Source organism: Strix aluco, chromosome 2 (assembly GCF_031877795.1).
Source record: "Strix aluco isolate bStrAlu1 chromosome 2, bStrAlu1.hap1, whole genome shotgun sequence".
Taxonomy (NCBI): Eukaryota; Metazoa; Chordata; class Aves; order Strigiformes; family Strigidae; genus Strix; species Strix aluco.
In genome coordinates this window covers 106,528,461-106,554,752 of record NC_133932.1, presented here as the reverse complement: position 1 = coordinate 106,554,752, position 26,292 = coordinate 106,528,461, and the positions used below count along the sequence as shown (strand labels likewise).

At 34.8% G+C, this 26,292-nt stretch overlaps 1 protein-coding gene across 8 annotated transcripts in view; it reads right to left on the bottom strand.

Moving 5' to 3' along the window:
• Window positions 1-26,292, bottom strand: part of LRCH1 (leucine rich repeats and calponin homology domain containing 1) — a 135,473-nt gene that overhangs the window by 19,251 nt on the left and 89,930 nt on the right. For 4 of the 8 annotated variants that reach the window (XR_012622055.1, XR_012622060.1, XR_012622059.1 and 1 more), the window contains exons 11-20: window positions 25,260-25,346; window positions 22,408-22,497; window positions 22,261-22,297; window positions 21,453-21,566; window positions 19,246-19,293; window positions 18,445-18,517; window positions 12,488-12,592; window positions 6,692-6,801; window positions 2,570-2,707; window positions 1,304-1,381 (exon numbers count right to left, since the gene is read on the bottom strand). Coding sequence is in view for 3 of the 8 variants with exons in the window: in XM_074815671.1 (XP_074671772.1) it covers window positions 1,304-1,381; window positions 2,570-2,707; window positions 6,692-6,801; window positions 12,488-12,592; window positions 18,445-18,517; window positions 19,246-19,293; window positions 21,453-21,566; window positions 22,261-22,297; window positions 22,408-22,497; window positions 25,260-25,346 (880 nt within the window). In the remaining 5 variants the exon portion in view is untranslated. The remainder of the gene's footprint in view (window positions 1-1,303; window positions 1,382-2,569; window positions 2,708-6,691; window positions 6,802-12,487; window positions 12,593-18,444; window positions 18,518-19,245; window positions 19,294-21,452; window positions 21,567-22,260; window positions 22,298-22,407; window positions 22,498-25,259; window positions 25,347-26,292) is intronic. The other 4 variants (XR_012622058.1, XM_074815672.1, XR_012622056.1 and 1 more) reach the window with 2 other exon arrangements.

Below are 26,292 nucleotides of genomic sequence, written 5' to 3'. Positions count from 1 at the left end.
CCATGTCTACAAGCCCACAGCACTGAGGTTTAGATCATCTTTGAAGTGAAATTTTACCTCTACTATGAAATCATTCTAACATAATAAATTACATAATTACAACAATTAAATCAACCATTACAACTTAGAGACCCATCCCGTTACACTGAATTCTCAAATTAAATTTATGATGAACCATTCATTAGAGTTGTAAGATAAAGTCTCCCCCTCAAAATTCCTACAAAGAGCAAAAACGATCTGTTATTTTGCTGTCCTCTAAATCAAGTGCTAAAATATAGATAAAATATAAAGCATTCAAACTGGAATTCTTTCCCAATGTGAAATCTTTGCATTACCATCTGCTCCCCAAGGGGGTGGTGGGGGAGACACACACAAAATATCCTTTTGTTTCATCATTCTTGAAACACAGACTAAAAAGAACTCAGTCTTCATTATACTGCCATATGTAGGCAACAGTGAAAATACATCATGCAATTTTCACGTATTCAGATTAAAAAGACCTTGTATAACCACTTTTACCTTTTTTTGAGGGTCATGTAATTGAAATTAACTTTTTCTTAATAGGCACTTTTAGACCATAAGGGAGTATTTGAAATATTCCCAGTGCAACTCCAGAATTCATTACATTAGTTATAAAGATATTTTTCCTTATTGATATGTGAATAAATTACATGATGAATGCTGCCGTTGTTAAATGAAAAGTAAAACATCAAGCACTGCAATCTCCCTATCTCCACCTTCTGAAACACTTATATGTACATTATAGAACCTTACTCATACACACTTTCCATACTAACACACAGACAACGGTTTTCTTCACATCACTGCAGAGGTGTTTCAGTACAAGAGACGAGTGTGTTTATTAGTCACTTTTACAATGCATACAAAAGAGTATTTAATATTGTAAAAAAAGGAAAATCAGTAATTAAAAATAATTAAGTCCATATTCTGAAAGCACTAGGTAAAAATGCAGTTATGTTGTACAATGAAAAAAATTAGCAAACTTTTGCCTAATTACATATTGCATATTACCTAATTACCATAGTCCTTATCTATTTTCCATGGCAAATATAAGAAGGTATTTGGGATAATACTGAATTATTAATTTAAGACAAAAGTTGCAATTTTTAAGTGCTATGACATAAGCCATTTAAATCTACTAAAGTAGTATTAAATAACATAATTTAGATCAATTTTTTAAATTATATGTCTTTATTGCTGAAAAAGTTATCCTTCAGTTTTAAAGTAATTAATGTGTTTTGCATTTTTGATCATCTAGAAATTACAGACTTAATTAAATTACCTCTGGTATCCCTAGTTTTCTACATGCATCCAGAAAGTTTTCCACGTTTCTCCTGCATTTGGCCATGCTAAGTTTAGGCTGTAAAAACAAGAAAAAATAGTTCATGGCAAAAGAAGTCAAAAACATTAATTCAGTCGATTCACCTATTGCACTGATATTGCTAAAGTAATTTTGATGGCTGTTTCAAGCAAAAGAACATCATCAATATGAAGTTGAAACAAAATGAAAACAGATTTAAAATACTTACTTTTTGTTATAGAGAACACTACAAGATTTTTATCTTAATTAAAAAAAAAAAATCTGCATCAAAACTTAAGATTTTGCTCCAGAAATTCAAGTTTACGTATTTTGGCAATGTCATATTTTTACCAAAGACAGAAATAATTTAAAATCAAGCAACAGCAAAAGAAACTCCACTACACTATCTGAGAAAATGTCTTTTTCTTAATATCTGTCTTCTTGGAATTTCTTATAAACTGCCTCTGAAATCCACATGCTGTTCTCAGAATCAAGTATCAGGCTTCACATGCCAAACTTTTACCAACGAGTATATTCAAAAAAAGCCAGATAGTCTAAAAACATACAAAACCTCTTCAGAACCAGACTGGTATCAGAAATGTGGACATCAATAAACGGAGGAAACACTAAGAAAATTAAGTTTCAGGAAATGCACACACACAGATTACATCATGTCCTGAAATCTTCAGGTCCTTAGGTTTGGCAAGCCAATATTAAGTCACTACAGCACATGTTTCTGTTGTTCCATTCTGTCTGCAGGTAAAAGGAATAATTTCTATATTTAACCCAATAGGAAAAATATGTTAAGAAGTGCTGTAAGTGCTTTAGTGACATGACATCTGCTAAGCCAGACATTGCTAAAGTTAACCTCATATTTTTTCAATCAACAAACAAGGGGCTAATTTTCTTTTAAAAAGGGTGTCCTAGAATAAAATCTTGTAATCAGAGAATTTCATACTGTGCTGAACAAAAAGGCCATTATGAAAAAAATCTGATCTGTTGCTAGATCAGAGGCAGCATAATTTTATTCACTTATAGATGTTTGTTTATATATACACACACACTATATATATATATGTTAGATATACCAAAATTAACGAACATTTGAATTTGTAATAATGTAAATGCTGCCACTAATTGCAAAGAACATTCACTGAACAGCAATATATTGCCAGATATCATTTGGCAATAAAAGTCATTTTTTTAATATTCCTCCCTCCCCACCGCAACAAGAAACATCCAACTTACTACGGCTGGTGAAGGTACATGAATACTTCCTACAGACCGAGGACGAACGTGATTTACTAAATGGCAGAGAACTACACCATCCATCAGAGCAGACCCCAAGTCTTCAGGTAAACAAATCTTTAGTCTTGTTTCAATGTTCTGCAAATGAAGAACACATGCACACTTTAATACAGAAATGGATGAAAGGGAAAAAAAGGAATATATATATCCTCATCTTCTATGCTATAGACATGTAGCCAATTTTGATTTACCAAGAAACACATTTCCTTTATACAACTAATGCTTTAAAAACGAAAAACCAACCTCCTCTACCCTACGTTAGTCACTGAATTATGTAAACTACTTTAAAAGAACTCAACACTTCAAGTGTTGCTCTCATAATATGCATTTATTTATATACATATAAAAACACATATGGATGCAATTAGCCACGTGATTGCAGTACATGTGGCTCCTTCCTTTCACCATTCCCCCAAGTCTTCTACTTATCCATCTCAAATTTTCTTTATCATCAGCACTTTGAATAAGAACTACATTGTGTTAATCACAGTACAAGCAGAGAATAAAAGGCACTCTTTCCCTAGTAATCTAAAAAATTACTTCAGAAGCAGAGTGATCAGCAAGACAGGTAAGGCAAGGAAAAACATTCAGGCTTAAAAAGAGAATTTTTGGATACTCGTTAAGTAAAACTGAAGTCTCACTGAAAAGAATTTGATATTGTGAAATAAAATACGTTGAAAACATTTTAGAATTTTCCAGAAAAAAAACCCTACAATAAGACTGTTATATATGATGAGTTTCCTAAATTGTGCTCTGATCCTGAAAACATTCTAACACTATACTTAGAGATAACTCTTAGATTAATTCTCAGAGATGATTACTTCCATCTTAAAATAGGTACTATTTATTCCTAGGTGAACCTCCTTAATGTCATTACTGTCTATTAATATATTACCTCAATCTATGCTGGGTATTTTAGATGAAAACAGATTATTCTCTTTAGAATCAAAGGAGAGTGTAAATTGGAAGGAATTTCTGAAGGTCACTTGGACTAACAAAATTGAAGTGAGATCAGAGCCTTGGTTAGTTAAGTTCAGGATATCTGCAAGGAAGGAGATCCCACAACATCTTCAGGCAATCTTGTTTAGTGTTTCACCACCCTTATTGCAAAGAATCTTCTCCCTATAGCTACCTGAAATTTCTTTCTCTGCAATTTGTGCCAACACCTCTCATTCTTTCCCTGGGCATCTTTGAAAAGCCTGGCTTTACCTTCTCTGTTACTACCCTTCAGGCAGCTGAGGACAGCCGTATGGTATTTTCAGTGCCCTCTTCTCCAAGCTGAAGAAATCCAGCTCTTAGCTTCTTTCTCACACATCCTTTGTTTGGGCACCCTCACCATGAAGTGGTCTCCACTGAAGTCTCTGAGGTTTCATTACATTTTCCCAGTTTTTCTTTTGTTAGACACACTACTCAAGCACTCACAACTGCATAACATGCACTAATATAATGTTTTGATTTCATCTGGGATTAATTCATAAATTAGAAAACATTTTTGGTATATGAGATATGTACAGAAAGAATACATTTTGAGACTTTTTTGCAAATCTGTTACAAACAGGTTATATAAATTAATGAATTAAAAATCCTTCTCTTAAAATGCTGATTTGCCTGTTGGGAGGCAAATTCAGTATAGATCAGGGTGCATTTTTTTTTATGAGCATAGCTCACCTACAACACTAGTTCAATGCTATTTCCTGTTGGAGTTCACAGTTTGAGACTAGATTTAATTAAAATTGAAGGTTTCAAGAAGTGGATCTTAGTCACCACTGAAGAACTGCTCTCTTTTTCAAAAATCATCCACACTGCAGAAGTAGACAGTTTGTTCCACTTAGCCTGTCAAAACTATTGAATGTTTACCCTTTTGAGTGACAAAAATCAACCAGTATTTCTTGCTAGACTCTGTTGCTCAAGTGTAAGTGGCAAATCACTCTTGAGATGACACCTGTCTGAAGTGACCACGGACATATACAAAATCAAAGCAGAGAAATAAGTATGTCTCTTAAGCAAAAAGTTTTATGAAATGGAACAATTTCTGTAAAAGCACACCATTTTAAAGAAAAGGGAAGAACGTATGGAAGAAACACCAGTGTTCTCACAATATGCAGCTCAGGTGAAGCGGTTGAGCTAAAGGTAACTGTGCATTTAGATTTCTAAATAAGGAATCTGAGTAATGTAATAGTTGTTCTTTCTTGTTTAGTGCCCAACTTGGTTTAGGCTGCAGGTTCTGTGGAATCTCACTAAATTCTAACATACCATGAAACAATTCAAAAGCAAAATATACTATTAGATATGTTTATTCAATAAGTATAAACTTAATGACTTAGATGCTCTGGGTTATTTTCTTGTACAGTACATAATGAGATGGTCTGGAGGTTACTTCTCTCACTAAAGGACCCAGTATACCAGAATAAACTTTATTAATTTGAAAAATCTCACTATGTGCTTCCAAACAGGGCCAACCTTCTAGTTTCTGTCACCACTCCTTGACTTGTAATCAAACTTCTCACAAGAGACAACAGAACTTTTGTTTTGGGACACAATGCTTCAGGGTAAGTGCAAAGAACAATAGTGCATACTGCTGAAGGTTAACAACACATTAAACCAGTATTACCAGTAATATCTAATACTAATACAGCATAGAGAGATCCTTATTAAGTCTCCATGATCATGACTGATATGATGAATATCCTTGTTCTGCTTTTCACTGTGAGGATTACCTGAACCAATGCACAAAGCAGGAACCTTGATATTATTTTTAGGAACAATTACTTGAGGACTTGCTGCATACTTGTGGTAACTCTTAAAAGAAATGTAAAAAGCTGCACTGATGCTGCTGTCTAGACTATGTTCACAAGAACTACATCCTAGTCCAGTTTATTACTGCTACTTCCATTTCCTTCTCCATTACCAGTAAGTCTGTCTCATCTAATTCCTGCATCTCATCCTTTTGGCATCATCCAAGTTTAGAACTGGCAATATACTACATTCAATCAACTATGCTGAATCTTCAACAAGATCTGTTCTGTTCAAAAATTCAGCAAGACAAAGGAAGATGAATCCAGACTTAAAACAGGTGAGGGCCTGAGGTAAGAGAACGAAGATCTAAAAGTCCTCATAGTTCTACATTAAACAACCCGCCTTTTAAAGACTATTTGATAAGGAGTAAAAAGTGAACTCTCTTGCTTTAAAATTAAATAATGCAAGACATGTTATTTAAAATAAATGCTTTTGGAATTAGTCATTCCATTAAGCTAATGACATAAAAACAAATGATCTTGTAATACGGCTGCGATATCAAAGTCACCTATCACAGTTTCAGGATTCGCACTGCGTTTAGGAGTGAAATGATACCATTTCTTCTGTCTGTAACATGACAACTGGAAACCTTGACAGGTTCAAGCTCACAACATACCTTGCACCAAAGGTTGCCTTTTTTTTTTTTGGCTACAAATAGGTGCCACACAAACAGTGCTACCTAGGTATTAGCTGTGTAATACAGACCCTATGCAACTACACACAGCAATTTTTGCATCAGGCTCTAGCTTCTGTATTCAAGACAATACATCAGGAAACCATCTTGTATATTCAGATCTTCAAGTGATGAAATATTCATTTTATTTCTAAGAAAGCTGTGTCAAGCATTAGCTATCTGCTTTAAAAAACAGTTTATAACTTCAGCTTTAACATTATGCCTTTTACTTGCTAGACAGAAGAGTTCTCCAGCTGTTAGGAAATAGTTTCTAGACTATCTCTTAAGTGATCACTTCATCCTTCTTGATGAAATTAAATAAATTGTTAATTCCACTAGTGCAAGGCATGCTGTTTTACTGCATGTCATTCAGGCAACCCCCATTATTATTTCAATTTTTACAAAACCTTTCCTGAAGTACAGACATCTGACCGTGATAAAGCACTTCAGGAATAGCCTCATCAACGTGATTTGCAGAAGTAATATTGCCTCGTTTAACCTTTTTAATATTATCCTACTTAGACAACTTTCCCAAAGAAAAATGACAAAATACAATCCATTAGCACAAATTAATTCTACGAACACTCACATACCTCACGTAGCTGTTCCACAAGCTCTCTCTCTTCTCTCATCTGCTCCATTTTCCTCCGAATTGTAAATTGTGGGTCTATTGATTCCAAATTTCTTTGTGGTCTTAAGAATACTATGATTTTAAAAAAAGACAGATTTCAGATTAAAAAGACACACCTTGATTTATTAATTTCTAAATGAAGCAAAATCCTTAGGCACTGCCTTCAGCAAAATCTGTAGGAAAATTTCTCTGTCCTCAGAAGGACAGAAAAATCTGGATTGGATTACAATCATCAATGTATATTTTTTGTATATGACCCTGAACAGCATCCTGCGCCATCACTGGAGTGGCTAATTTTTCAACCAAATCCTAATCTCAACAGGCAAGTTTTGTCAAATGATTAAACACCAGCACTGTCCCTTAGAGATTCTGATCTCTACAAAACTGTTATCTAATATGGCAGGAAACACCTCTTATTCTTCTAGGAGAGGGTTCTACTTGAAAGATGCTGAATTGTGTAACAAGCTGTGACAAGCATCTTCCTACACAGGACAAACTGCTTACTAGATAAGGTTATACTAAAAAAAAAAAATCCACCCACCAAAGACTGATGCAGGCAGACTTAGCCATTCAGTAAGTCTGCCTACATTAAGAAGTTGTATTGCAAACGTAGCACTGCACAAACTCTCCGCAGTACTCCCTCCCACCAATCCTGTCAACTGTATCAGTCTGCCCACATATGATTCACTGAAATAATTACATGAAATCTCTGCACATATGCAACTCTACACTTCTTTTTTTTTTTTTTTTTGTGCGATCAATGACTGTTTTAAATGGTTAGGAAGAACAGTATGCTTAAAATGCAACTGTCACCTGTTTGCTACTTTGTTTGCCACTTTGTTTCACTAAATGCAACCGTCACCTGTTTGCACTCAAATTATAGGCCAACTTGATTTTTGTGGAAAATGATACTTTTTGTATTATTGGTATTATTACTTTCCCACCTCTCTCCTGAACGCAACATGAAACCCTAAGCACAAATTAATGCGGTGGAATGTACAAAGCCTAGAAACCGATGTTTTCACATACAGCTACTGCTCAAGTCTCAGTTTTGTTAATTTAAAGCCATTAAAGAAAGAGAGGATAATTTCTGGGTCAATAAGTAACAGGATAGAAGAGAGAAGCCTTTTGTTTCCTAAAAGGCACATGAGAAAATTGGAAGTGTATGACTTGCCAATAGCACCTACTCACCTACTAGAGGAGTAAAAAAATATGAATTACTCTTGTGTGTAAGAAAGGTACATATGGGTGTAACCACAGTAATTCTGACATGGCATTAAAAATTGTGTCATGACAGTCACTTGATCTAGGCTACAATTTGGGTAATAGGCTGAATTTTACAGATCAGTCCTCAAAATATCTAAAAAAACAAAACATTGAACCCTTGGTAGAAGGAAATTTCATCTACATTCTGACCAAAAGTAAACTGTTAATGAAACCCCCAAATCAGTTCAGGGTCAACACAGAAAATTGTACCCTCTGACATCTAGGACTTAGATAAACAAGACAAAATTTCTGCATGAGAAATACTTCAAAATCACAGACAAGTCTAGTAAGCAGGAATCTCATCTAACTGTACACAGGTTGGTTATGTAACAAAATTAATAATCTAAGCTACTTCTCTAGCCAAAGGGGCAGGCAGACACCACCTATCGCAGTTCAGCAACAGGCAATAGTTCTTTCCCTTATTTACTAAGAAAGGAGCTTAAGGCAACAAACTCCTTACATATGCTTAGGCTACTTATCTGAGGCAACAAGATATAAAAAACTATGGCCAGTTACCAGACTTGCTTCCTTCCACTACTTGACTCACACAGTCATAGTTTTAACTTTTCACAGGCAACTGAAATTTGCTACACTGCTGTTAATCAGTAATTTCAGGAAATGCCACATTAAAGCCTATTTGTTAAACAAAACTCCTTTTTAACAGAACACCTAAATATTACAGTTTTATGTTAGTAAATTCTAGCCTTTTTAATGTCAGCAGAAATCCCACTGGCAGAGTGGGAGAGTGTCCTGTAGAGAATGTGCAGAACTGAGAACTACAGATACAGACTGCAGCTTAATTCCCTTCTCCAGGTGGACTACATAGCTCTACCAGTGTCACCATTCAGAAGGATCTACACACAGCTGCACACATCATAAAAACATTCATTATGCCGACCTCCCACACATAACAGGAGAGTAGCAGAGCCATGCCTTCAGATACAATAGGTCCAGAGTTGCACTGACTTTAATTTTTGCCTTTGTAGAAGGCAAGCTGGGAATAGAACCGTATTTCCAAAGCACAGCGTATCAGCAGATATGTGCTTCTTAACATAGTGTAGAGAGGCATACGTATAACTGTGACTTCTATATATGCACATATTCAAACATACAAAGGCTGTTAACAGCTGTAACTACTGTTGTTATGAAGTATAACAATCCATATACCTGATTTAACTAAGCCATTTCAGAAGCATTACCTATCAATTTAAATAATTTTAGACTGTACTAATTAATACATTGGTAAATTTCTGATGAAAGCACTTATATATGGTAAAAATTAAACAATTAGAAATTTCTAAAATGTTATTTAAGAAAGCATATGGTTTAGGATGGCTACAACACAACTCCCAAGTTTTCAAAGTGTAGAAATTCTTACCCAAGACTTCTATTAAACTCCAGAATTTTACTGAATCAAAATTTCTGCATTAGTAACTCTGGAACAATTTATTGGAGACTGCTCCTAAATTTTTAAGAGGTGAAATAAAAACCTCTTATCACATTTATTAAAAACTGTAGTTGCAATTTTTAAGATTTTCATTTTAGAAATAGTCCATTGTAAAACTCTAATAACTGAATTTGCTGCCTCTCACAGATGAAATACCCAGATAAAACTATGCCTGAAGAGTAATACCATATTTAAGTGGTGTTAGATGCCACTGCAACTTTATTAGCAGCAGCAACTTCTCAAAATATTCTCTACAAAAGCATTAGTTCGTATTTATGTTCAATTCTGCAAGTGGCAGAGTATGATCATGGACTTGATTCCATTTGGCCACAGCTATCTTTGTTTAGGCCTTTGCTAGGTCAATATGAACATCCCAAGATCTACTTCCTTCCGATTTCAAACTACAAATATCTGTTAAAGAAAAGTAAATATCAACATTACTCATTCAATTCTATTCAGGAATAAGACATACATTCCATCACAAGGAAAATGGCAGGCTAATCTCAAGGCAGTGGGAAACTACAAATAAAAGTTTCTAAATAAAATAAAATAGGTTTAATTGATTAAAAACCAAACAAAACCAATCACCCACACACACTCAGAAGCATTAGTTATAGAAGTTTCAGTTATATACTGAATTTAAAGAAAAATGCTCTAATACAGGAAGTTTTGGCAGTCCTGAGTATCGCTTGCTTCCCTGCATTACGCATGTTTTCCAGCAAGAGGAGCCCGTATCTCACACACACCTGAAGGTCTATTTTTAACTCTTTCCAAGAGCAAGTTTCTGCTTTCTGAATCCACGGTCAACCAAGGTTATTATGTAATGCCCGTGGCAATAATTTTTTAGAAAATTATTTTGTACAAGTCTCAGCAAGTTAAATGGGTAATAGTTAATAACACGCTATGTATTTGACATACCACAGTCAAGGACAAACTTGCTTATGAAATTTTTTATTTTTGTACTGAGTTACAATGCACATAGGTGCACTATTTATAACACATCAAGGAATTTAGTGTCCTGAGTACTTATTATCCTTCAACTAAACAACAAAATGATTTAACCTGACTCTAAAAATAACAGACAAAAAGAAGGTTGGACTAATGACAGGCAGAGATTAAGTCAGGCTAGACGTTTAAAGTTAGATTTCTCTTTGATCAATTTATTCAGTCCAAATTTAAGTAACAGTGAAGTTATACAGAGACGTTGCTAAACCAAAGTCTCCACAATGGTATGGACATAGGTCTTGGGAGACATGTCTGTTCCCACCTCTATAACCTCCAGGAAACTCTGGACTTAGCCTCCTCTATTACAGAGCTGTTGACAGATAGTTACATTAAAGATGACATGAAGCATTAAGATGCCACACTGAGGCACATTATTTCTATACCAAAGGCTACACCTATACTAGCAAGATACACAGGGCTGTGTGCATGGATCCTTGGCACTGGCCTGCACACATCAATACTGTTAAGGTTGTGCTTCCTGCTACAGTTTTGGCTGGTGCAAACCCACCTCTCTTCTACACAATGTCTGGGTATAGCTCAAGGAATAGCACAGGCAACAGACATTCCCCAAAGGCAGCTTAAATGCAGCCATCCTGTTTTGGAAAATAAGAGTGCTTAGGTATGGATTTGAAACATGCTGTGCCAACTAACTTCAATGCCAGAGAATGGTCTCTGGTCCATTTTACCTCCTACCATAGGAAGATACACTTAGATAACAAACTTAGCCTCAGATAAACTCTAAACAGAAAGGCAACAGTCCTGATTAAAAAAAACCCCAAAACCCAGGTGTAAAAGCAGTTTGCTGTTGTAAGAGCCTAAGGTAATAAACACTAACATTTGCATTTGACTTAAGGTTTGAATGGCTTAAGTCTGTACTACTCATTTCATTTAGAAGAGTAAGACAGTAACAAATCTACATTAACATAGATCAAATTTTGCACTGACAGAAGTACTTCTAGCTATCTCTGTTAGAACATTCATCAGCGAAATGTCAAGTTAGCTTCATACCATCATGAACTAAATTCAGTTTTTCAACTTACCATTATCACAATTCTTATATTCCATATTCATTTCCTTACATATGCTGTCTTTTAGCTTTATAATCAAGAACACAGTGGCAATATTATCAAGTAATGAACTGAATGAAGAATGTAGGCATTCTAAACTAAATGTTGGCATTTATCATTCAATATTTGTGATCCTGATTTCAATCTGATGCTTTTCACAGTTTCATTGCCTTATAATACCTAACCATCCTTATAATTTAGGACAACTGGAAGAACAACAGTCCTACTTTTAAAAAATACAACTGCTTATCAAATATTTGCAAACATTTTAATTGTCCAGGTTCTGTTTCTTCCATCTGACATTTAACTATTAATGCAGTATAAGACCCTGATAGCCCAAACGTGGCCAACTTTGCATATTAGTGCCATAACTCAATGTACTATGACAATAACACCCTGTCAAAAGCAGCAGTAACAAAGTCAACTAAGGTACCTGGCCTTCATTATGCACAATAAAGTTTGACAGCTTACTAACAGTTTCTGTTGGACAGAAATCACTGTTTTTGCTTAGCTGATTGTTTCAGCTTTGCTTCTTCATGGGTTCCTCTTCTAATTAAGCTAGTTATGCACCTGCATCAATAACTGTAGATGGAAGCAGGATATTTTCATTAACAGTCAGTATCTATCCAAAATAAATAAAGAAAGAAATGCAGAAAAGACAGTAGCAAAATTAATTGCTGTTTGAGTGCAACTTCTGTAAACCCTTGAAAGTAAAGTAAGTAAATAAATCTATATTGGAAATAGTTCTTGGAGTGGATATCATGGGAGAAGTTATTTTGCCAGACTTGAAAACAGTGACACTCATTTACTATTGATATTACATATTCTACAGTAAATTGATGTGCATGATCTGAGGTGTTTAGTCTTATAAACACCCCCCAAGAGTAATGTCTTTCATCTTTAGCCACATGGGGCATTTGCCATATATTCAGGTTTCTGAAAACACAAAATTAAGTAAATTGTATACACCTACCATTGTCACTGTCTCCTTCAGATGGGATACTGTAGCTAAAGTTGTCCCATGTTTGTGCCTGTGTAAGTGTGTTGAAGGAGATAGGAGGAAGACTGAGGGATGGGTCTGCTGGAGGGGAGTGATAGCCAGTCCAACAGTGGTGGTATAAGGACCGGAGGGGGAATAAAAGGGGGCACAGCATTTCATATATGGCATTAGGATCGTATGGCAATGACGAAGATGTAATTCAAAGGTGATTAATATAAAATGCGTAATTTTTGAGAAAAGAATGAAAGATGGTGCAGAATAAAAAGAACGAAAAGTTATATGTTAGTACTTCAAATCATACATTATATGTGCAGTTAAGGCTGTCAAGCTTAGCAAGATCATTGTTAACCGTAGCACTTCACACAACTTATTTAAAACCAAGTTTTAAGAAAAAGTACCCATAGATTTTACATTATAGCCTGATAAAAACCTTCAACCTGTGAATCAGAGGGTAAATATACCAGCTGTGAAGTTTGAGCAATGAAAAGTTCAGAGAATATGAATTTTGGTAATTTTCTGTAACTATGTAATAAGAACACTTCCTCCCCCAAAGACAAAGAAAATTTACACATCTGTATGAAAATATTACTACATTACAACTTCCTAGCTGATTTTGACAAGTAGCAACTATATTATCCTTTGGATTCTCATTCTGTTGAAATATGTTCTGTAAATACATGTACTACAGGTGTTTTCCCTTTGTTTTAATACACTTAATAGTACATGCAGTACTACTTCTATTTCTTGCTGACTCCCCCAGCAATAAGTGCAAACCTACAGTGGGCCCACCACCCTAGGAAAGTTCTGGTCCTCTGCACCTTCTATAGACTTTCCAGGGACAAGAACAGACATGCAGTACCTCCAAGTGGTGATCCTGAGTTTGCACCACAAGCCTTGGCAAACCCACACTGTTGACAGTCTTGTAACAAACAAATTTGGTAATGATCCAATTGGACACCATAAAGTATGCAAAATTGCACATTTCCACAGAAGCTGCAACAGAGTCTTAAGACTATTCACCAGATGACTGTAAGAAGCACGTCATGCCCACAGTTCACGACAACCCATCAACTCATTATGGAGCTAAACTTGCACAGCAATACAGTCCCTATTCTCCATCCATTCTGCCTTCTCTCCTTCATCTAGTCCTGACAACACCTCTTATTTGTTCCTCAAATCCTTCAGCGGGCATTTTTATTCCTTCTCCACCACATCTACTCTGCACTTCTGTCTCCTGTCTTGATTGTGGCAAGGATTTCTGCTCAAGCTTCCTTCAAACTTCCATTTTACAGTGTTTCAGAGCTGGACACTGACATCCTTAAAATACCTCATCCCTGCTTATCTTCAGCACATCATCCACCCTTTCAAAGCTTACCACTGTTTTCCTATTTTCTGAGAATTTAAATCTCTCATTCTCTGTCCTTCACAACAATATCACTCTTTAATGAGCTTTTCCTGTATCTGATCACAATGTTCCTTAGCACTTCTGCCACAATATTATGAACTCACTCATTTCTTGGTTTCCTACATATATTTCCATGTTTTATCTACTGAATCCCACACACAAGCAATATTCATGCTCCTCAAACTAAACCGGAGATTATAAACTATCTCTACTCTAAATGCTAAACCATACCCCTAAATCGATTTAAGATTACTGTGTAGATCAAAAAGCAGCTAAAACCATTTAATATTAGAAGAAAGTCCAAAGTAAAGTTTCAGTAAGCACAGAAAGTCCCTATTTTATACCATTCCAAATTAATAATCATAAGGAACTTAATCACATACTTTCTCCTTCCCACAATTCTAGAATCTGTATTAACATGATGATAATTCAGACAGCATTGTATAAAACTTCACCTTAAACAACTGCTTCACACTCAACTGTTCAAGAGCTCTCTCTCTCTTTAGCCATGCCTTTTTCCAAAGCCAGTTCACTGCTTTTTGGCTATTGGGACACCAGATCAGCTGAATCTGAGAGTCAGCACAACTTAAACTCCTGAGCAGAGTCAGCACAACTTAAACTCCTGAGCAGAGTCAACACTGGGTAACAGAATACAGACTTATGGCAAATAGTAAACAGTCTTTAATTGTGCTGGGAATTAAGATTCTCATTATTGTCCAAAGTACACAGATAATGCTATTAGGGAACAAAACAAATGGAAGGAACAAATATCCAGAGATTAGAAAAACAGTAACATACACTCAAAAGAGGGAAAAATACTGCCAAGTTCTAATGATCATTATGTGTTCCAACAAACTTGAAAGACAGTGACACAAGCATGCCCACAAATACTAATGTTGTGCTACAAATCTTCTACAGGTTATCAAAAATAAAGACACTAGATTCACAAGTATCTAAGTAAACAGTTGCAAGGGAACAACTTTTCACTTTGCGATACAAACTAATCTGTGATTTTGTCAGTGCTTCTTTTAGCCTCTGAAGTTACAAATTTTTTGTTTGTTTGTGTTGCTGTCACCTTGTTCAGCAGAAACTATGAAACACAGTGACCTCAAAATGGCACATAGCAAAAGCAAAAAAAATTCTTGAGTACTGCAAGATGTATTAGTAGATGTTCAGGCTTCAAGGTGTTGCATAGTAAAGATACCGTGGCAAGAACTTTGCAACACTCAGTTTCGGCAATTAGCACACCTCTTAATGTTTTAATCAACTCATGAATCAAACACAAAGAGTTTAAATTTATTAAGTATTTTGAGTGATTCCTTTTCAGAGAGCAAAAGCACTTCCCAAGAGCAAAACTATGGTACTAAGAAAACTTGTTATTACTGGTTCTTTTCAATAGTAATTTTTCAAGGTTTTCAAAATCAATGTGAATTTGAGAAGCCCGTACTCTATAAGTATTTAAAATACAGGAGGAAATATTCTGAAAAATTAAAAAATCCCCTCTCTTTTTACTTTCTATGTAAACACCTGACCCTTGCAAAGAATCTGTCAAGAAGTCAAAATGCATTAATTACATTTCAAAACATTAAAACATTTTCTTTGGGTACGATGTCAGCCATCAGATATAAATTTTCCCAGTGTTTTGCCTAGTTTTAAAATGAAAGAATAAAAGGACCTTCAGTCCTGAACACATATCAGTATGTACTAACACAGAAGTTTAAGTCACTGTGGTTTATCCTCTGGAAGCACTTCCATTTGTGTGTGTACTTCACAAAACTGGAATCCTTACCAGAAGTCTAGAACAGTTTACTTTCACCTTTCCAAGAGACATAAATCACCATGAAACGATGGGCGGTGGGTGGGGGGGGTGTGAGTCAAATAGAAAGCAACATTCCTTTGAAGTAGATGAAAATAAACACATTGCAAATAAACTCTCAAATTTCAGAAAAGTATGGTTGCATATATTTTCATTGTAAGTTTGCCACCATTTTTTCCACAGAGCATGACATACACATTTTAGTTAGAATACTTTAATGTTCTTTTAATATTGCACTTAGATTTAAAAGATTTACAGAAGCAAGCAATTCAAATGGAAGCTCTAATGGTCTTAAATAGCTAAATAGCTAAAATAATTTCCACTGAGTTTTAAGGTTTCCCCCAAGGGCCATGAACAACTTAAATGAAAAAAGCTATTAAAAGAAACTACAAACAGAACTGAAAAACTTTCCTGGATCACAGAATTGCTGGACCCCTAGACTACCTGAGCTCTAGGGCAATAAAGTAGTCTATAATTAACAGGTACAAATTCAAACAGTGACAGGATGGTTCAAACTCACACAGAAATTGCACAAATTTTTGAAGGAAATACAGTGAAGAAACTAGAGACATGGCAACCTAACCAGCTTTAATGGGAAAAACATGCAGGACTCACAAACATGCCAGTGTTTTCGGTCACTACTACTATCTGTAAATTATTCTTGTGTTAGCAAAACAAACTTTAATACTACTTTTAGAGTAATTCTAGAGTGGGAGCAGGAGAGGAAACAATATGCAGCTTCACTACTCCTTTGCAAGGTTTCATTTTGTTACATTGTGCTACATAGCTAATATGCTGCCTTTTTATCTGAAGTTGGACCTGAAGTTTTCCTATTGCCAAATTCCCCTGTCTTACCATGGTAAAAATTTAAGGTAATACGACTGAAACTGAATGTGATGAGGTGAAAGATTGTGCAGTAATGGCTCTAGCTTGGTAACTCTGTAGTGTACAATATGGGAAGGAAAATAAATTCAGATTATCAAGTTTTCTGCAACCCACAGCTGTGACCAAAGAACACTATAGTATTAGCATACACAAAGCGATTCAAATACGTGAATTTGAATTGGTACAGTGCAGAAAATCAACAGATTATAACCAACTGAATTTGGTATTTAATGAGGTTATACACAGGTGCAATATAGTCAGGGAAGAACTGCCCAGTCTTCCTAGAAATCCTCTAAAAAAAAGATTCACTGGTCTATTTAGCCCCGACCTATTACAGTCATTAAGTACAGGACATCTTGGTGCACTGATATACCAAGATTCGGAAGGGCACGTTAAGCTAACATTTGAACAAGGAGTCACTGTCTGGCATTCCTTCCCATAACTACTTCCAGTCCCCGGCTGCGGATTTCACCAGCAGCTCACCAGAACACAGGCTACATCCCTTGAAAGCAGCAACACAGCACAGGCCCATTTGCCTTCACACATCTTTCTCCTAACAGTGTTATCGTAATGTTGCCACTGAACTGTGGCATTATTCAATGATTTATATTTTCCAAATCTTGAAAGGACCCATTTGTTCATCATTTAAGCCATACTTTAAATATATAGAGTGATAACAGTCTCTAGAGCATCAGGAATAGAGCCAGAGTTTCATAGTCCAACAAACCAAGAAATGCAGCTGAACAGATCTGTCAAACTGTATATCATAACTACATGAGAAATTTAAAATATCCTCTTCATGAAACAAGAGTGGTTCAACACCATTTTCTCTGGTTTTTAAAACTTTTTTAAAAAACACCCCCCACAAATCTATGGGTACAATTTCTTAAACATTCAAATGTGAAATTGCTGCCATTATTGCCAAGATACTTTGTTATGGAAAGTACGAGCTTGTAGTGGTTTACCAGCATTTGATTAAAAGCATTTGTGGTGAATGCAAGAAACCAGAATTAGTCTTAGGACTCTGAAACATACTGAAAAACCTACGGTTATTCTTTAGAGGTGATGTGATATGACTTAACAATACTGACTACCTCAGCATGGAGAATATAAAAACTGAGTTTAATCCTGTAGCTAATCCTATTTTTAAGGGAAGCCCTCAAATACATCAATAGGGTTTTTTTGGCAGGGGTTGTGATTTTTTAATAAACAAACTGCTACTTGTCAAAAGATTGATGGTTATGCAGATTTAGTGCATTGCAAATACATTAAACTCAGCTGCTGGCTGAAGTAAACATCTAATCTTCCTATAATGCTTGATCCTTACACAAGCATAATTACTGAAAGATGCATTGCAATGAGCAATTTTCAGAGCAATGCATAAGCATTTTCCAAACAAGCCTAGTTATTCACATATATTATTCAACTAAATCTAAACTATATTACTACGTACCAATTAAGCAAAAATCGTATTTCCATTAGTGTATCAGCACAGATGACATCTATGTATACATGTATAAAATATGTATATTTATATACATACACACATATTTTTTGAACATACATACATATGATTTTATGAAGCATTTAATTTATTAGTAAGGGATGAAAATTGATCCATATATAATGTGCCAAATACATACTTGTTACAAATTCAATCTTGATTCAAACCTATAACCTAAAAATGTTCTAATTTTCAACTGTTGAACAGAAAATGTTTCATCACGGCTTTCTTAAGCGAAAAAAATGGATATTTATTAATAACACAGATTAAAAAAAAAGAGAAAGTACACACAAATTGGTTAAGTTTCTTTCCCACATTACCTGATCGTGGCTTCAGGCCAAAAGGAATTGTGGTGTTTGTAGTAGGAGACATTGTTGGACTTTTATCCTTGTTCTGTGTAATTCAAGAACATGAATCTAAGTAAGAGTGACATCCAAAATATCTCAGCACAACTGGCTATATAAACTGCAAAAGTTAACAGTACTGTATACTACAACTATTCCACTACAACATAGCCTCAAACCTATGATCTCCCTTTTTTATTGCATCCTATTCCTTTGCTGGAAAAGATGAGTTTCTAACCAAAGACTGCAAGATACTCCCCCTAGTTATAAAGTAACCTCAATTATTTCTCAGTTTTCTCCCACAGAAAATATGAAGGGAAAAATCTCCGTAAGGTTCTCCCTACAGTTTCCCTTTTGATCTGCTGCTGAGATTCACACTGTGAAAGCGATAGGATCAATAAAATCAGATTCCTCTCTGAAAACTTGTCAAGGACATGACACAACTGTGCAAAAAGAAATTGCACTGAAATCAACAGAAGCTCTTGTGGAACAAGGAAGAGTCAAAAAAAGAACATGTGGCAGAACAAACAAAATGTAAAAAATTAAATGTTTTATACTAAACTACATAACTCAGAAACAAGCTTATCAGAAAGTATACTTTTATACCCTAGTAAATCCTTAACATGACAAGAATAAACCATAGGCCAAATAAACCACATGGCCACTACTGATGAGCTCAGTCATATTTTCTGTGATATTCAATTACATGTTTCATTTATTATATGAACCACTCATATAAAACATATAAGAGACAAACAAATGGCACTACCATCTTACCTCACCGTGAGAGGTCTGCCCGCTTGTATTCCAAACAATTAGATCATTCTGTGTGTTTGGAAAAGAAAAAAAAACAAACAAAACTATTTCAGCAACTGTATTAGTGATACACCACAACAGGATATTGTACTCGTGATACTCAGATACACATTAATACATAATTTTTTTTTCAGCAATTTTTTTGGAAGCAATTAATTTTCATGAATAATAAATACTTTTATTGCTAGTTGAACAGCATTTTTAAAAACCTTGTGGAAATTATTCAAATAGATTTGTCATTCATTTTTTAGTTACAATCCTAAGTGATTACAACTGCATAAGATTTTAATGTTTGTTGGTTCAAATGCAGAATCCAGTTTTGTTTCACAGATTTTGTAATTAAACTATCACCAAGAGTTTAATATACAAATACAGATTTTTAACATAGATTTGAAGAGAGAAGTATTCCGCAAGCAATTCATTTCATAATTGCAATATAACATACCTTTTGTTACCAGTTCTGCTAAATTGGAAACATGTAAATCACGTTAATAAATATGAAACACAATCATTAATTCTGCATCAATTATAACTCGGTCAGCAGAAACACAGCTGGCATAAGTAAAAATGAATTATAATTCAATTCAAAATAACTTCCTTAGGGCCAATTTTTTTTTAATCAGTAAAAAATGACAACAAAAATAAAAGACAGCACTTGGAACACTTGGTCACAGAGCTTTCCAAAAGTTAGCAAGATGGGAAGGAAGATTACACACCCATTTTGCTTCATGACCTTTCTTGGCTACTTTTCAAGCTTGAAAAAATTCTTCAGCTTTAGACATCTTTCATAACATTACCTCAACTACTATATTACCTAGAATAAACAGAAAGAAATCTTACTCATCTGATCCTGCCACCTCTACCTGGGGACTCACACGCTTGAGCACTCCTGTGCTCAGGGACTATGTTCTTGTGACAGACCTCCTAGTTATGCCTACATTGCAGGTCTAATCTCTCTCACAGCATGCAGGTCACAAGTCAGAATTTTGAATTTATGCTAAATTGAATTAATTTAGTAACACAAGTAGTAACACAAGTGTTTACTGTACCTACAGTGAATGTAGGATGATTAAAAACTTGCTCCTGCAAGATGTGTTTCCATTTCATGGAATGTGCCTAGTGCTTTCACCTGCATAACCCTGTCCAGATCAGGCCTTCCACAAGTGTTTAGGAAGATTTATTTCTTCTTTTTAAAAGGTTCTTAAAAGTGAATCAGCAGTGTTCTTGTTAAACAGTTCATCAAAACACAAAGAACACACGTTTTGACACTGAATTAGCCTTATCTGTTAATCTCAGCAATATAGTAGGAACTGTTCCAAATAAAGTGTGGTAACCCCAACATACAACAATGTAACAAAAGAGATGAAGCAACTCAATTTTTTTGAATTTGATATTTTAAAGAAAAAACAAAGACAAAATTAAGACTAACAAAGTCACAAGGATATCATAGGAATATTTGAAGGTAAGGATGGTTATACATAAGAATACTTGAAAAGCATCAAGATAAACCAGATTCAATCTATGTCTGGATAAGATAGACCATATTAAGGTACTACCAGACAGAACATTATATAATTTTGTTCTCAATCTTCTTGCAAGAGCAGTCACAAAAATCCCTATACAAACAAGTTCTGAAGTAATAACATAGGCATCAAATATTTAAATTAGATTTTTTACATAGTTCTTTCTGGATCACTGCAATCTACACAAAACTTAAAATATATTTTAAACTTTAAAACTAGCATCTCAACCTATATACACTCTGTTTGCAATATTAATCATATTAAAAATACTGCTGTTAAAAACTTAGCAGCTTATATAACTACAGGAGTATTTGGGGTGAGAGGAAAGAGGAATCAGGTGTTTCATTTTATTGAAGATCGAACTTTGAGGTGACTTATTTTTTGCAAGGGAATGCAACCACTGAAACTACTATAGTTTTTACTGGGCAAAAAGAATACTTTTATTAAACTTTATTCCATCAGTTTTTTCCTGAGACATAGGTCTTACTCAACTTCCCATTTACAGCCAAACCTTGAGATTCATGCTAAGGCAAAAAAAAACCCCAATGGGGCCTAAACCCACTATAATCTCCACACACAAATTGACAGAATGAAACGATCCATCCCAAGTATTTCCACATTTATTGTATCTAGACATCTCCATACCTGACTCAATGACCATTTTTCACCCTGTTCACAAGTTCTTATTTCAGGCTTTGATTTCTCCATAATCAACTCCCTCCTCCTCTGAAATTCCAGTTCCTCTTCAGCATTTTCCCTCTGTAAGATAAATAACTCTTTAGACTGTGTATCACTGGAAATAATGAATAGAAATCATCTTTTTTTGCATAACATTACATCAAAAGTATTTCTTACAAATACTGTGATGAAAAGTGAACGAAGAAGTAAGCAGATACTATATACTTGCAGTTCCAGTGCTAACAGATAGATAATGTAAACCTAAACAAAGTACTTCATAAAGAATACCAGTTCACCAGTCAGGATACAGATCGAATAATAAGCAGCATGTATCATACTATAAAACTCCAAGTCATACTTTATATACTCTCTGTAACTATAGTGACAGTGCTCTAGGAAAACACTGATTTTAGTTTACAAACAATTTTTGGGTTATCCTTAATGAAGGTACGTACTGTTTTCCTACACCAGAACAAGGACATAGTGGGGTGGGATGGTAGACAAGTATGCATAGCTGAGATATGAAGTGGCATACATGAAAGGTGCACACAGGGGGAAAAAAAACCTAAGATGAAAAAGTAACTGATAAACCCAGAATTTTGTATATACACATATAAAATGTTCCATAAAAATGTTAAAGAAGAATTAGTTTTGTCCTCCAGTCTACTAAATTTTTCCCTGCCCTACTTGGTAGATTAATAATTGATGAAATTGTTGTCTCATTTCCTGTCTTCCCCCCCAAAATATTTTTGTAATAATACACTTATTAACATACCTGACCAAGGGAAGACATCTCCATCTGCATTTGACCGCTATGTATAAAGATAAACAAATGCAAATATGTGATACATTGTGTGGAAACGTGAATATGATGAATCTAACAAATGCATTATTTTTTTCTAAAAAAGGTAGATAAACACACTTTACTGTAGACTCCTGAAATTCTAAAGCTCTTGCTGGTTCCATGGGATACAGATTCACACCACTGCTGTCTGAAATATCCATGCTTAATCTGCAAGGTTTGAAATAAAAACATTGCACTGGGGTATAGCTTTGGTAACCATTCTGTATTTAATTTCAAACAGATGGATATATGAAATACTTTTATAGTCATGGTTTTAACCTGCTCAGTGTTATCTCTTAACTTTTTGAAATGCCTCCTGTTGTTTCACTGTCATCAGTTCAGTAGAAGCAATGTTAATGCTTTTATCTGCAAAATGTCACCCTGAGCAATACGTTGTATCAAAGCGGAAGGACCTGTTTACTACCAACAACCATGACATTATCTAGAAGACTGTAGATTTCTATATCCAACCTCTGGCACCCTATGTTTAAATAGAAGCCACAGCCCTGGTTAGATATTCAATTTAATTTACAGTAGATGAAAATAAAGCTGTGCAATGATAAATTCACAACAGACAATGATCTGAAAGAAAGCAGTGAATATAGGAAAGGGAATAAGGGAATCTGAAGCCAACATCTGAAAATACTGAGAAAGGTTGAATCTGAAATCTTTTTCCTTTTCAGAACTGAAACGCTTCTTATGTGCACATAGGACATGTAGATTTGAAACGCCGCAGAACACTAGGACAACAGTAACTGAACAAGCATTTTACAAGTTTAACAGTCATATCTGTTAGCAAAAATAGCTCCAATTGATATGCTCTACACTAAACTCTAGTCAGTGCATGTTAGGTGTCTCAGCATCACCTACTGTTTCAGCCCCCACAATGGTTTCTAACTCCTAAATGGCCCTCAGTGTTTGATAAGGATAATTCTGGGTAAAGTTAAGTTATTTCAACTAGGTTATCATGACTAAGTGATTAGAGTTATACTGATGCATAAAGGAAACCTCTTTGGGGAAAGTTATAATTTTTGACATGCTCTAAGTTAAATGTACATGAAAGCTTTTGTGCATCTTAAACTAAGGAGCAATGGAAGCATTTAAATTACTTTGTGGATCTGGATAAAGACTCAAAGACTATTCAGTATGAAAACCAAAATTTTCCTCACACTGCTTTATGTAATGCAAGTATATAACAAACTGCCATGTAATCCAACAATTACAAAAGAAATTATGAAGAACCCATGGCCCGTAGGACTGAAAGTCTACAGCATCATCTAGCAAGTGTTAAACACCCAGGTATATCTTCCTGGATAAGTCTGGATGTTAACATACAGGAGACATACATTGAAAAGCCTATATAGTGCTCAGTAAATTAAAAATAAATATTCATATTTTAATGTTAGAAAAAGGAAGCGCAGACACAACAAAACCAACACTATGCAAAAAGCAAGTAGAAAAACAGACATGCATGACATGATTAGCCATTTTTAAGACACATTTCATTAGTAACTAGTACATTAGTAACACCAGTGTTACTAATGAAAGCACATCTGAATATGCATGTAGAAACAGATTAATTTTCTGTATTTTATTGCCCTTTTTAATTTAATAAGAAAAACTAAATATGTTGGAAATATTGGGACAATATTTGACAAAAAACAAAATGACAACATTTATAAGGCTAACAACTAAACTTTTTTTAATGTCGCTTTTTTCAAACCAGACTGTCTCCTTTTTTAATTACAACACTTCTCCTCCCACAAAGTAACAGACCTCATATGAGGTGGAGAAGCAATGGTGTACTATCTCACAGAAACCACAGAAGCTAAAAGGTTTCCTAATTTATATGACTTTTTATTAAGCAAAAATACTTGCAATTCAAGTATTTAGTATATGATTCAAGAATTCAAGTATTCTTTACATGATTCTAAATAAAGCCAGATAATTGTCTCTAGAAGTGAATTTCTGTCCAGTACAAAGGTCTGCTAGGTGAAAAAGCAGTGTCAAAATGCACATCTAAACTAAAAGAACAGCACAGTTGCAAGAACAAATGGCTACAGTAAACTGGCCAAGGGAGGAAGCAGAAACAAGGATACTTAAAGCTGGAAGTGACAAGAAGGTTTCTAGTCTTCAGAGAAATGAAGCTGTAAACTAGCTACCTCACAGAAGTAATGAAGAAAAATGAGTTACCTAGTTTTGAAATTAATTTTATCAATTTCTGAAGGTGATTACACAATGAAAAGCAATAGCAAGCATACGGACAGAACGACCTACACCACTTATCAGTCCTTTTTAGTAGGATAAGCATTTATTTTCTTTTAAATACTTATTCCTTTGTTTATTCACAGATCCAGAGTCATTCCACCTGACTTTCGCCACTTAAAATAAGCAGCTAAATTGGAAAATCTTGCCTTCTGTAGTCAGGGTAAATCCAAGCAACTTTCTCCTTTTGATTTCAGAGGGAGACTACAGAAACTCCATGACTAATTCAGGCACCTCCTTTATGAGCTCCACTGAGTTGGGATGAAGCCGGGCCAGAAGAACTTCTCCTTTCTTACAAAATACACCAAGCATGAATAAGTGGAGGAGAGTTCATAGTCCCTAGAAGAAATGTGACGATCCTAGACAAAACTTCAGAAAATCACAGTAGTGTACACAAGATGAATGGTTAAGGGGTGTGTTCACCTCTAACTTTAGGTTTCTTTTATACCTGAAATCCTTCTTAATTTACTGGGAATCTCGTCTAGATACTCAGAGAGAGAATGCAAGTTTCCTTCTTAACTACCTAAGTGTCTCCTGAAAAACATCAGTATGGTAACAAAGAACTTCATAACTCCAAAGAACATTCAATTATCAGTTAAAAAAACCTTCTAAAGTCATTCACAAAAATTTTAAATACATTATCGCATCAGCTATTGTAAGCATACCTGTTGGGATCCTGTAATAAATCTACTGCTTCTCTTAGTTGTTCTATCATTGCTATATCAATAGCTTGTTCTTCCGATAAATTTATTCTATAACAGAAAACAAAAACATTCAAAAAAATAGGTACAACAGCAGTCAACAAGGGTAGTCTGAATTTCCATTTGAGCTGTGTTTTTCAACTGGCATGCAAACAATATAGAGAGGAAAAAACAGCCTCTGTGCACACTAGTATATGCTGAATCCATAGAAACAGTTTATTCTGAAAAAATTCTCCAGCACTTTGTCCTTAAAGCCCCACAACCTAATACATGCATACCATAAACAAATGTGATGAACTAAAACTTTTAGCATTCAATTAAACAGACTGACTTCTAAACTTGAAGATTTATTTACCAATATTTGGTTATTAACCGCAGTCATCACAAGTATTTTAACATAAGTACTAAATACAACAATTCTTTTAATGGACCACCATGCTTTCTTTTCAACATTTGTAATTGTTTTCAGGGTTCAGAAACACGATCTCCTGCCAATAAGGCTCTTTTAGAAAGTACTTATTCAGCCCTTCCTTCAATTTTTGTTTTTAAATCATATAGGACTCCACTGTTCTGATGAGTGACAACTTTACAGCACACTGTCATGTTAAATCTCCTTTTCTTATGCACTTGCCTCAACAACTGATGGTCACTTGCTCTGCTCTTGAATTAATGTCTATGAATTAATGATTGCTTTAGGGTTAAAATTATGACAAAATAAGAAAAAGACTGCGGGATTTTTTCCAATTGAATTAAATACTTTAAACATACATTAAATCTAGATCTTACAAGTTTTGACAAAATCCTTTTTTACCAATGTCACTAACAGAGTAAATATCAAAACACCTAATTAAAAAGCTTGTATTCTACACAGGTAAAAAATATTTAAATGTTATTGGTGCATACATATTAATTAGTTGTAATATACCATCCACTCTATTTGGCAATAATGTGTAAAACATTGAGCACACACAAAGTGCAAGTCTGTGCTTCTGTCGTG